Source organism: Pteropus vampyrus, unplaced genomic scaffold, assembly GCF_000151845.1.
Source record: "Pteropus vampyrus isolate Shadow unplaced genomic scaffold, Pvam_2.0 Scaffold98, whole genome shotgun sequence".
In the NCBI taxonomy this organism is placed as follows: Eukaryota; Metazoa; Chordata; class Mammalia; order Chiroptera; family Pteropodidae; genus Pteropus; species Pteropus vampyrus.
This window is the reverse complement of record NW_011888879.1, coordinates 4,075,556-4,088,586: the sequence shown is the minus strand read 5'-3', so window position 1 is coordinate 4,088,586 and position 13,031 is coordinate 4,075,556. Positions and strand designations below refer to the sequence as shown.

Below are 13,031 nucleotides of genomic sequence, written 5' to 3'. Positions count from 1 at the left end.
AATGTTTATTTTGCTTACTGTTGGTTAGTATACGGAAGTCTTCTTAGTAACAATAAATTTAGGATTTGGTACTTGCTATATATTAACTACCCTCCTTTGCTTTTCTTATTCCTTTTGTTTTATCTTACAGCCCCTCCAAGCATCATGGGAAACCATGGGACACCTGAAAATATCAGTGTGGTGGAGAAGAACTCAGTGTCCCTGACTTGTGAAGCTTCAGGAATTCCCTTACCTTCAATTGCCTGGCTTAAAGACGGGTGGCCCATCAGCCTTAGCAGTTCTGTGAGAATTCTCTCAGGTATAAGAAATACTCCTAGTCTATTAATTGGGTTATCGTCATATGGCCACAATTTCTCTTTCATTTCTCATCTTTCCCTGTTTTCTATTTCTTTTTGATTTGCTGCTCACTATAATACTGATCATATTAAGGGGAAAATATGTAGAAGGATATCAGAAGCTACATGAAAAGGGGAGAATCTCTAAATTATATCTAGATCCTTTTAAAATGGAATCTTGACAATGGCTTATTATTTAAATCATGGTGATGTCAAAGTATCCATGCTACCATAAGTACCAACCAATTTGAAAAGTGAAAAGTGAAAAGAAATGCTAAAATTGAGACCAGAGTCTAGAGTGATTCATTTTATATAATATACCTCCAAAACCAAGTATTTCAACTTATTTATGACTCTCTTCTGAGTGAATTTTATATTTCCAGGATGGGATAGTTTACTATGAGCTAAGATTTCCTTATTATTGTAAAAGAGATATCAACTTATTCTACATCTAATTGTGTAGGAAATCTATTAGCTTGTCCTTTATGGATCAAAGGGATCTTGGGACATGCCATAGGAATCTGCGCTTTGTCCCTTTTAATAATGACTTGAATACAACTAAGAAGACTCTTGCCAAGTTTGTGGTTAATAAAAAGCTTAGATACTTAACAGAATAACTAATGTGTTGAATGAAGGCATCCAGATTTAAACACACTTCATGCTAGAACTTTTGAGTTATACCTAACAAAATAAAAGTTAAATTAACTCCTGCATTTAAGTTCAAAAACCAGTGATGAAAATTAGGGTGAGATATAGCTTCAGAATTCTTCATATGAAAAGATCTCTGAATTCTGTTATTCATTTATTATGCATTAACAGTGTAATGTGTTTAGCAAGAAGATAAATGAAACATTTTGCCACATTAACAAAATGTATTTTCACCATTGAGAAAAGTAAGAGACCTATTGTACTGTGGACTTGACTCACGCATTATGAAAACCAGAAGGATTACTGACAATAATTTTAAAGGAGAGTAACCATGATGGTAAATAATTACAAAATAATTTGTCTGATTGTAATGAACCTGGAAAATAAACCTTATGTAACCTTATAGTTACATAGTGACAATTGAATTTAAATTCTTTGAAGAGCTGTTGTGTAGGAAAGGAGTATGTTGGTTCTGTTTAGTTCCAGGGGTAGAAAGTAATGGGACCGATTTGGATCTGAATATAAACTATCTGTCTATCTGTCTATCTATCTATCTATCTATCTATCTATCTATCTATCTGGGAAAAAGGGATTGGTAATAGACATTGAGTTGTGAGCTAGGCTATTATACCTATTTTAAAATTAATACAATAAAGTTTTCTGCAAATGATAAGTTCAAATATTTGTAAAACTTTTCAAAAACAGGTAAAGTAGCAAACATGACGTTCTTTCCTTAGTGCGTTGATAGCTTTGTTTTAGGTATGAACCCATTTAGAAACACTGGAGAACTCTACCTCTCAACATAGCAATGCCATGTCTGTTAGTCTTAGGTCTTTCTTTAGGAGTTAATATTTTGACATCAAAACTGAATTTAACTTTGACTGATGGAATTTTCTGTGTAAAACTGAAGAAAACATTTCCTATTTTGTTCTCTTTCTTTTTTTAAATGCAGTTCGACCAACCATATCCAACAGTGGCAGCTACCCTACTGAAATCATTGTGACTCGAGGGAAGAGTATTTCCTTGGAGTGTGAGGTGCAGGGTATTCCTCAACCAACAGTGACTTGGATGAAAGATGGCCGCCCCTTGACCAAGGGAAGGGGAATAGAGATATTGGATGAAGGTCGCATCCTTCAGCTGAAAAATATTCATGTATCTGACACAGGCCGTTATGTGTGTGTGGCTGTAAATGTAGCAGGCATGACCGACAGAAAATATGACTTAAGTGTACATAGTAAGTGTAAATAACAAGCTCAATAGGTCTATTCATTGGCTGATATAATCTGTAGCATCCTGGCCGGGAGATAAAGGTCTTGAGTGTTGAGTCTTTTATTTATAGTCTATTGTTTTCTGCATACACACTACTTCTCCAGAACAATCTCATCACTTATCCTTCTATGACTGACCTATCATTTCTTACCTTGCTGAAAGAAGCATGTATTGAATTTTATTTTAAGAAAGCACATAGTGAAGTAGATAATTGTCTTTGATAATTGTACTTCTCGTCGAGTTCTACCCCAACTGCTATTCTTTGATTCTTTGTTTTCCAAATCAGCTGTCTTGGCTAGTATAAACCTAGGTTCCTGAGAGCTTGCTGACTCAGCATCAGTTGGTCATGAGTTATAGTGGAGTCAGCTTTAATGTTCTCTTTAGTGAGTCATAAATGTGCATAGGAATAGACCAAGCATTATGTTCTCAGGGACACCTATTTGTATGCATAGAATTTGAATTGAAATTTTTAAATCTATAAAAATGATGGTACATCTAATATAACTTGAATTTAGTCAAGACTCACACAAAATCCAGTTTTACTTTCCTCTAGTTTGCAACCAATGTATGAGCCAAAGCTTTAAGGAATCTGAATGTAAAAGAGCAAATGAGTCAACCTTAAGTATCTTTTGTTATATTATTTTAATTTTTAGATTATAATTATTTGTTAGAAAATCCTGCCTATAAGAAGGTCATGAATCTATATTAGAGGTTTACTGAAAAGATGAATGATTCATAGGAAATCACTCACCACCATTAGAATAACAATACGTAAGAGATTTATTGCTATTAGTGAGGAAAAGGTGACATTTTTACTTTCAGGAATGTTACACTAAAAATATTACTACAAATAGTAAGATCGAAGATGTGAATGTTTATTTTGCTTACTGTTGGTTAGTATACGGAAGTCTTCTTAGTAACAATAAATTTAGGATTTGGTACTTGCTATATATTAACTACCCTCCTTTGCTTTTCTTATTCCTTTTGTTTTATCTTACAGCCCCTCCAAGCATCATGGGAAACCATGGGACACCTGAAAATATCAGTGTGGTGGAGAAGAACTCAGTGTCCCTGACTTGTGAAGCTTCAGGAATTCCCTTACCTTCAATTGCCTGGCTTAAAGACGGGTGGCCCATCAGCCTTAGCAGTTCTGTGAGAATTCTCTCAGGTATAAGAAATACTCCTAGTCTATTAATTGGGTTATCGTCATATGGCCACAATTTCTCTTTCATTTCTCATCTTTCCCTGTTTTCTATTTCTTTTTGATTTGCTGCTCACTATAATACTGATCATATTAAGGGGAAAATATGTAGAAGGATATCAGAAGCTACATGAAAAGGGGAGAATCTCTAAATTATATCTAGATCCTTTTAAAATGGAATCTTGACAATGGCTTATTATTTAAATCATGGTGATGTCAAAGTATCCATGCTACCATAAGTACCAACCAATTTGAAAAGTGAAAAGTGAAAAGAAATGCTAAAATTGAGACCAGAGTCTAGAGTGATTCATTTTATATAATATACCTCCAAAACCAAGTATTTCAACTTATTTATGACTCTCTTCTGAGTGAATTTTATATTTCCAGGATGGGATAGTTTACTATGAGCTAAGATTTCCTTATTATTGTAAAAGAGATATCAACTTATTCTACATCTAATTGTGTAGGAAATCTATTAGCTTGTCCTTTATGGATCAAAGGGATCTTGGGACATGCCATAGGAATCTGCGCTTTGTCCCTTTTAATAATGACTTGAATACAACTAAGAAGACTCTTGCCAAGTTTGTGGTTAATAAAAAGCTTAGATACTTAACAGAATAACTAATGTGTTGAATGAAGGCATCCAGATTTAAACACACTTCATGCTAGAACTTTTGAGTTATACCTAACAAAATAAAAGTTAAATTAACTCCTGCATTTAAGTTCAAAAACCAGTGATGAAAATTAGGGTGAGATATAGCTTCAGAATTCTTCATATGAAAAGATCTCTGAATTCTGTTATTCATTTATTATGCATTAACAGTGTAATGTGTTTAGCAAGAAGATAAATGAAACATTTTGCCACATTAACAAAATGTATTTTCACCATTGAGAAAAGTAAGAGACCTATTGTACTGTGGACTTGACTCACTCATTATGAAAACCAGAAGGATTACTGACAATAATTTTAAAGGAGAGTAACCATGATGGTAAATAATTACAAAATAATTTGTCTGATTGTAATGAACCTGGAAAATAAACCTTATGTAACCTTATAGTTACATAGTGACAATTGAATTTAAATTCTTTGAAGAGCTGTTGTGTAGGAAAGGAGTATGTTGGTTCTGTTTAGTTCCGGGGTTGGAAGTTATTGGGCCGGTTTTGGTTTTGATTTTAAACTAACTATCTGTCTGTCTGTCTGTCTGTCTATCTATCTATCTATCTATCTATCTATCTATCTATCTATCTATCTATCTATGTCAAGATGAGCTATTTTAAGAAGTAGTGAGCTCCCTGGCCCTAAATTTGTTCAGAGTTTAAATCCCTACGTTTGAAAACTGTTCAGAAAAGATTCTTTCCTAGTGTTTGAATTAGATCTAAATATCCTAAGGTCCCTGTGTTTCTTCAAGATCTCATTCTATAAATGGGAACTCGACGAAGAATGTACATTGCTAATAACCTCATTTATTGCCTATCATACTAGATTTATGACCCCGTGCAAGTTACTCGACTTTGCTAAATTCCGTTTCTTTGCTGGTAAAGTGAAGATATTAGTAGGATTTACCTCTTAGGGGTTTTGTAAGGATGAGATGAGTTAATGTATGTAAAGCAGTTAACATAGCGCTTGCTTATGTGTAAGCATCCAATACATGTTTGTCCTTATTGCCGTAGACAACCTGGAAAGAGGTTTGTGGTCTCCACGGCCTGAGAGACGTTCCTGCACCCTCACTATGATGCTTTCATTTTCATAGGACTCCCAGACTGTGTTGGGTATAGGAAATCGTAGTCATGGCAAAGATTCTATTACAATTTGGTTACCCTAAAACCTGAACACATTATCTTCTCATCTTGAAATTATCCTCATATTTTTTTTTTTTTACTTTTTTTCTAATTCTCAATTGCTGAAAAAGTGGGAATTCATATTAAACAGAATAACTACGTCAGAGCTCCTGGAAATCAAAAAGGCAAGATAGAGCGATGTGCTCTGGCTTATTATAGTATAGATAGGCAGGAGTGGTCTTTTGGTTCTATTACATTTTGTTTTGCTTGACTAGCAGCTGGAGATCCCTGAGGGAACACAGTAAAAGTATTTCACCTTGTGGTGCTGCCAATGGAGTCATCCAGTTTTACAGTCTGAACATGTGTATTGTGCAACAGATGAATGAGAATCAAATGAATGGCATATGACTTGCTTGGTCCGTAGTCTGCTGCACACTTCTATTTCATTAAGATTAGTCCTCCTGAGACTTTAAGTGCAGCCTTTCTGAAAGCAATACTTTGATGAAGTCTCTATTATTGTTAGGAAGTTATGTGCCAAGAAGAAATAACCGCTATAAAAATTTAATAGGTACAAGAACTGTCTCTGTATAAGTAACTGTCAGACCCTTTTTTGTTTTTCGCTGGATTAAGTGAGAAGACCAGGAAACAGAGAAAAGAAAGATCATGAGACTTATGAGGTTGAGGTTTGCAGAGCCAGCAGTGACTCATAAAAGTTAGATTGTTTTAATATCTCTCAACTGGAATCATATTATAGTTTCACTAGTCTGAAGTAGCAATGAGCGCTTGAATCTTTTCTTAATTACCGTAAGTCTTTGACGTATTTAGATAATTTCTGTATTCAACGTTGCTTACATAAATTCAATTGGGGAATAAGCTTTGTTTGTTTAAATAAAGTACTATTAAGTTTGAGGATGGGAAAGTTGCTTGTTGGAAAAGCTCAATGACAGCTTATGTTTACAAAAAGACAGTAGATGGACACTCCTGATGAATCCAGGTCCAGGTGGATATTTATATGAAAATTTCATCTTTAACCATTTCGGTCTTTTTCTTTTTTAGTTCAAATTCAGAGTACTAAGCAAAAATACACCAGCCAGAAAATTGTTGTACATTTTTATTTAGCGTCAGCTCCTCAGAGGATTTTGCGGACTCTCCTCCCAGCGCATCTCAGCTCCCTTGCGGGCTTCGTTTCAGTCTCATTTGCCAGCTCCTCCCTCTTCCTTCGCCTCAAATGGAGTTTTCCTCCAAATTATACCCTTCAGCATATCAGAGTTTCACTCTCAGTCTACATCCATTTATTGGATGAAGGATCTCTCCAGACAAAACATTACATTACATAGAAGTTCAGAATATAAAAGAAACAAAAGCAGAGTTACACCGTTGAATGAGGTGACCCTCCCACACACCCCCCCTTAAACTTTGATGTAAATAATTCTAGGATTCCATGAAACTCAATTGAAAAACTGGTGGTCAGACATCCTAGTTTCATCCATCCTTAAATGTTGTTGTCACTTATATCCGGGTTGCTGACGTGGTCGTCTTTCTTACATTCCCAGTTCTATGTTCCGTGGCAAACTGGGAATCACAGTTGCCTTTTAAAGCACAAATCAGAGCGAGACCTTTTTGTTTACACACTTCATATCCTTTAGTGCAGCGGTCCCCAACCTTTTTGGCATCGGGCACAAGTGCACCTATGAGAGTCTAATGCCTGATGATCCGAGGTGGAGCTGAGGCAGTGATGCTAGCGCTGGGGAGCAGCGGCAAATACAGATGTAACTTCACTCCCTTGCCCGCCACTCGCCTCCTGCTGTGCGGCCCAGTTCCTAACAGGCCACGGACCTGTACCAGTCTGCAGCCCAGAAGTTGGGGACCCCAGCTTTAGTGAACATAGTAAGGTCTAGATTCCTTAGCATCGCATCCAAGGGCCCACAGAATCTGGCCATACTCCATCTATCCTCATTTGTGACCATTTTCTCCAACTGCTCTGCTTAAAGTACCACACTCACATCTACTTTCTACCTTTGTATCCTCGTTCCTATTTCATCTACAGTGGAGGCTCTCAACTCCTCTGCGTGTTAAAGTATGTTTACCTTTTATGGTTATATTCACATATCACCCCTGTGAAACTCTGTTTCTTGCTTGCTACCACTTAACAGTGTATTTAATTTTTTATCCATCGACCCAGAAAATTCTTCTGAATTATCTATTCTGTTTCATAGAGGCTAAAAGTATGATTTATTTTTTAAAAAGCTTGGCGTAAATTCATTTAAAGGCCTTTGAAGCACATTGATTAAATTTTACCTAAATTGAACACCACTTGGACAACTCATAAAGTTTCAGATTTCTTTTTGAGTCATCTGGTGTTTTTCTTCTCCAGGAGGTAGGACTCTGCGGTTGATACAGACCAGAATAGAAGATGCTGGCCAATATACTTGTATCGTAAGAAATGCAGCTGGTGAAGAAAGAAAAGTCTTTGGACTTTCAGTATTAGGTATTTATATAATTTGCACATCTAGAAAAAATCTAATTGGCTAACATACATTCTGGAATGAGAGTTTAAATTAATCTACAGCTTGATCCCACATGTATGTGTTCTTTGGCCCCTGGACTGTCACAGTTAATAAGAATTCTATGCTAGAATTATTTAGAGGTAATCATTTAGACTAAAATGAAATGCCATGTCCTGTGAGTTCACACTTGTTCAACAATATTCTAAGACTCTGGTAACTTACTTAATGCGAATGCTTATTATAGTGAGAAAAATAAATGTGTGATAAATGTTCTTACTCACTGATTTGTTGACACTTTTATCCGGACTTTAAGATTTACATTACAACAAAATTCATTGTATATTTGAATTCATAACATATAACTTTACAATATATCTTAAAGTTGGAATTGATCAAAATAATATTATGACATTATTCTAGTAATCCAATAATGAGAATTTGGGGGTTTGCTTTAAGTTATAGCTTAATAAAAACATAAACCTAGATGCCTGTAAAATTATTAAAATTGTTACTTTTTTTATCTTTTTTTAGTACCGCCTAGCGTTGTGGGTGAAAATACATTGGAAGATGTGAAGGTAAAAGAGAAACAGAGTATTACACTGACTTGTGAAGTGACAGGTAAGGGGCTCAGCTCTTGTACTTCTACTATCCCCCCACTTCATAATTATTCATTCCCTCGGCTACGTATCCGAGTTGAGAAAACATCAAGCTGCTGTAATATGCATTTGAAATTGAATTTTATTCCAGCATATAGAAATGTAGGAAGAAGTCTCTTAGGTTCTATGGAGATAAAAAAGAAATTTCCTCATAGAAGAGAGCGAAGAAGGAAGAGAAGGAGGGAGGGAAGGAAGGAGAGAGAGCCTCGCACTGGCCTTTGCTTTTAATTCAATAAATTACTGTATTTAAAAAAAAATTCTGCTTCTGTTTGTATGCATGGTTCTCCTGCCCCACCTGTTTCTTTTCCGATTCCTTCACTGTTGATTGAAGGTTGTACCTTCCTTTCCTCTTCCTATTTTCTTAAATTTCATTTCAAAGACATAGGTAGGAATTTTGATGGAAAAGATGGCATTATTTCTAGTGGGGACTACCAAAAAACAAAATTGTCACCTTTTTTGGCAATATGTGTAATTTCTTCTTTTATTTTTTTTTATTTTTTAATGTTCCAGCTTTCTTCCTGTTGTTGATTTCTAGTTTCATATCATTGTGGTCAGAAAAAATACTTGGTGTGATTTTAGTCATCTTAAATTCGCTAAGACTTGTTTTGTGGTCTAACATATGATCTATCCTAGAAAATGTTCTGTGTGCTCTTGAAAAGAATGTATATTCTGCTGTTGTTGGATGGAATGTTCTGTATAAATCTGTTATGTCTGTAGTGTTTTTTTAAATCCTCTGTTTTGTTACTGATTCTCAGATTAGATGATCTATCCGTTGTTGAGAGTGGAATATTAAAGTCTCCAACCGTTACAGTATTGCTGTTTATTTTTCCATTTAGTTCTGTTAGTATTTGCTTTATTTAGGTGCTTTGATGTTGGGTGCATAAATATTTATAATTATTATATCTTCTTGACCCCTTTTCATTATATAGTGACCTTCTTTGTCTTTTTTGACCACTTTTTAGCTTAAAGTTTATGTTGTCTGATATAAGTATAGCTACCCCTGCTTTCTTTTACTATTTTCTTGAACTATCTTTATATATCTGTTCACTCTCTGTGTGTCTTTAAAGCTAAAGTGAGTTTCTTGTAGGCAGTATATTGTTACATCTTGGTTTTATAATTCATTCTCCGTCTTTTGATTGGAGATTTTAATTCATTTACATTTAAAGGATATGGATAGGTGAGGACTTACTATTGCCATTTTGTTCATTGTTTTGTGATTATTTTATATATCCTTTGTTCCTTGCTTCTTATCTTGCTCTTTTTTGGGTGTGATTTGATGGCTTGAAAGTTCACTGATTCTTTCTCCTGCTGGGCCAAGTCTGTTACTGAAGCTCTCTTTTAAATTCTCCAGTTCAGTCATTGTATTCTTCAGCTCTAGGATTTGTTTTGTTTCGTTTTGTTTTGTTGATGGTTTCTATTTCTTTGTTGAAATTCTCATTTTGTTCATGCATTGTTCTCCTAATTTTGTTGTCTGTAAACTTCTTTAAGAAGGCTATTCTAAATTCTCTGTCAGACAATTCATACATCTGTGTTTATTTAGAGTCAGTTATTGAGCTTTATTAGTTTCCCTTGATGGTATCATGTTTACCTGATTTTTTATGTTAGTATCTGTGTGTTTGTGTAAAGTGTCTCCTCTTTCAGACTTTATAGGTTCATTTCAGCAGAGACAGTCAGTCAGCTCAGCTTGGTGTTCTAGACAGATTAGCTCATGGTATCCTTGGTCAGGTGAAGCTTTCTGTCAGATTCTTTATTTTTGTGAAGCCACTGCCTGAGCTGTGAGGTCAGGGTGGGATTGACATTGGCTGGGAGCAACTGGACAGGACTGCTAGGTTTATTCTCTGCCCAAATGCAGCTGTAGAATAGGCTTCATGGTTGCCCGGATTTTCTGGTCAGGCTTCTTAGGCAGGACTGGGCGCTATACTCAGTATTTGGGCAGACTTGTGAATTTCCTTCCCTGCCTGGGTGGGGCCATGGAACATGTACCACAACCAGTACAGCTGAGTTTTCCAGTTTTACTATAATTTCATCCTAGCCCTCTTTCCTAATACAACTTGCTTTTATGGTTTTAACATTTAATTTAAAAAAGTATTTGAGTAATTTAAAACTTAATATTTAACATAAGTCCCATGTTAAAATAAATATAAAAGACATTTTCCCTATAGGCTATAAATATTAAAGGAATGATTACTATATATCTGTGTTTACCTATCTATATATCTATGCTAGAATCCTGATACAAACTGAAACTATCTGCTTGTTGAATTATTTAAAGGTTTTTCTTTTTTATAGCTTTCTCTCAAAAGTAGAAAATATTCTTTTTAAAATTTAATATGAATGCAAAGGTATTTTTGAGTAATAATTTTAATAAAAATACTGCTCTGTTCTTTTTTAAGTGTATTTTACTATAAAAATATATAATTGTAATAGTCTAAGGTATGATAAGACAAAAAAACTAATTTAGAATTATTTTACTTATGTATGAAAACTAATCTTTATTTGAAAGTTATTTATAATCTATGTGTGTTTTTAAAATTATGGCATGATTACTATTATAAATTAGGTTATGTTTGCAGATTTATTTTGGAATGAATGGTTACTGTATTTTTTAGAAGTGGGATATTTAAAAAGGCAAATGAGTGAAATGCTTTCTTTCGGTTATCACTTGTAGACATGTGATTATATCCAGCTCTCAGAAATGGCTTTTTGTTGTAGGAAATCCCGTGCCAGTAATTACATGGCACAAAGATGGGCAGCTCCTTCAAGAAGATGACACCCATCACATTATGTCTGTTGGCCGTTTTCTTCAGATTACCAATGCACAAGTGTCACACACTGGAAGATACACATGTTTGGCTTCTAATACAGCTGGTGACAAGAGCAAAAGTTTCAGTCTTAATGTGCTGGGTAGGTATATTTGGAATATGTACTGTGTACCAGGTACTGTGTTTTATGCTGGGGACACAACTATGAACAAGATCGACATCAAATATGCAGTAGTAAAGGAGATATATATATATGTATATATATACATATATGATGGTCAAAGAGAAGCAGGTCGACAGCGAAAGAGGCTTAACCTGAGATATTTTATCCATTCTTTGTGGGACTCTGCCATTGTTGGTAATTGTCCATACTGAATTCTATGTTTGGTAGCTATGATGAAGGAGAGCAGATGCGGAGAAGCCCACCACGGTTTTATGCCTGCTGATGAGTGATAGTGAATGAACACAGTTTCCTGTAAGGTAGAAGGATTAGAACAAAACAAAACAGCTTAAAATACTTTTATTTTAGAAGTGTGCTTCTCATCGTCTTAAAGCACATCTTCTCTCCTTCCTGTCACCAACTCATGTAGCAGTACTGTAAGCAGAATATCTTCCACTGGGGCGAGCATCTACTTTAGATTTTATTTTTCTTCTCATAATATGCTGCTCATCTATCTTTGTGTATGTTTATCTGTGTCATTTGCTAATTCACTAGTACCTTAAAGGAAGAGTGTTAAAGGGTACTGCCATGCAGATACACAACCTGAAGAATGCAAATTTAGATCTTTTATCATTTAATGAATAGTTCTTTCTTCCCAGATAAATTCTCTCCCCTTGAAATTAATATAGAATGTGCAAACTCTATGTTGAGTCAATGATTGAGCTGCGAAGACTCCTAGGTTAAAATGGAGACTGAGACCATGGGTCTAAGTTTTAAATCTCAATGATTTCCTCCTGAGCTAACAGATTAGCTTGTGCATTTGAATACCAAAACCTGTGTTAGCAACAAAAAGTACAGCATGAAAGAAAATGGACTAGGAATGATGAAGTAACTGTGCATTCAGTTCCTAAAGCATCAAAGCTATACTTATGTCTCAGGAATGACATGAAAATAGATTCTTAATTTCTGTTCCTATTTTGAAATTTAAAATACAGCACTGAAATGTATTATATTTGATTGCTAACGTTAAAATACTTTTCATTCTGCTAAAATCAACTATATTTGAGTATGCATATTTTTCAATTTCTTTGATTGTTTTCGTAGTTACTGGACAGACTATTTGGGGAAAAACAGTCCCATATGTGTAAACCTCCCATACAGGACATAGCCCTCAGGTAGCTTACAGTCTAATTGAGAAGAGTTACCTATGCAAAAAAAATTAAATCAAAATACTGGATAATATAGAGTGTCAAATGAATAGTATAGAGATAATAAGTATATAGATAATACTTATTTAAAACTATAAACTCTCCAAGGCAGAACTCCCCTTTATCTTTTAGAGGATTTAGCCCAGCACCTAACATAGCATTGAATAACAGATGTATGGATAAGTATGAATGAGAGTTTATGAGCTAGTGTCTTCTAACATGCCTGGTGCTCCCTGCACATGCATCAGTGTATGAAAGGGAAGTGCCCAGGCCTGGATTTGCTCTCCTCTTCTATAGCTTAGTGCTTCTCTCAGAGCTCTAATCAACTCATGCCTCCTTCCTCCTACCCTGATTCACCTCCCAATAGTGACTCATGCCCAAATCCTATCTTCTGTCCTCTGGAAACCTGGATTAAAACTCTCTTCAGCTCCTTACTGTAATTAAAATCTGATTCTTCCTAAGAAACACTGCCTCTCCAGTGAAAATCATCTCTTTATCCCAGGTAT

The 13,031-nt window shown here is 35.1% G+C and overlaps 1 protein-coding gene across 1 annotated transcript in view; it reads left to right on the top strand.

The window, feature by feature from the left end:
• Positions 1 to 13,031, top strand: part of HMCN1 (hemicentin 1) — a 408,502-nt gene that overhangs the window by 273,722 nt on the left and 121,749 nt on the right. Inside the window, exons 46-49 of the mRNA XM_023533191.1 lie at positions 131 to 298; positions 7,607 to 7,720; positions 8,271 to 8,357; positions 11,108 to 11,299. Coding sequence (XP_023388959.1) covers positions 131 to 298; positions 7,607 to 7,720; positions 8,271 to 8,357; positions 11,108 to 11,299 — 561 coding nt within the window. The remainder of the gene's footprint in view (positions 1 to 130; positions 299 to 7,606; positions 7,721 to 8,270; positions 8,358 to 11,107; positions 11,300 to 13,031) is intronic.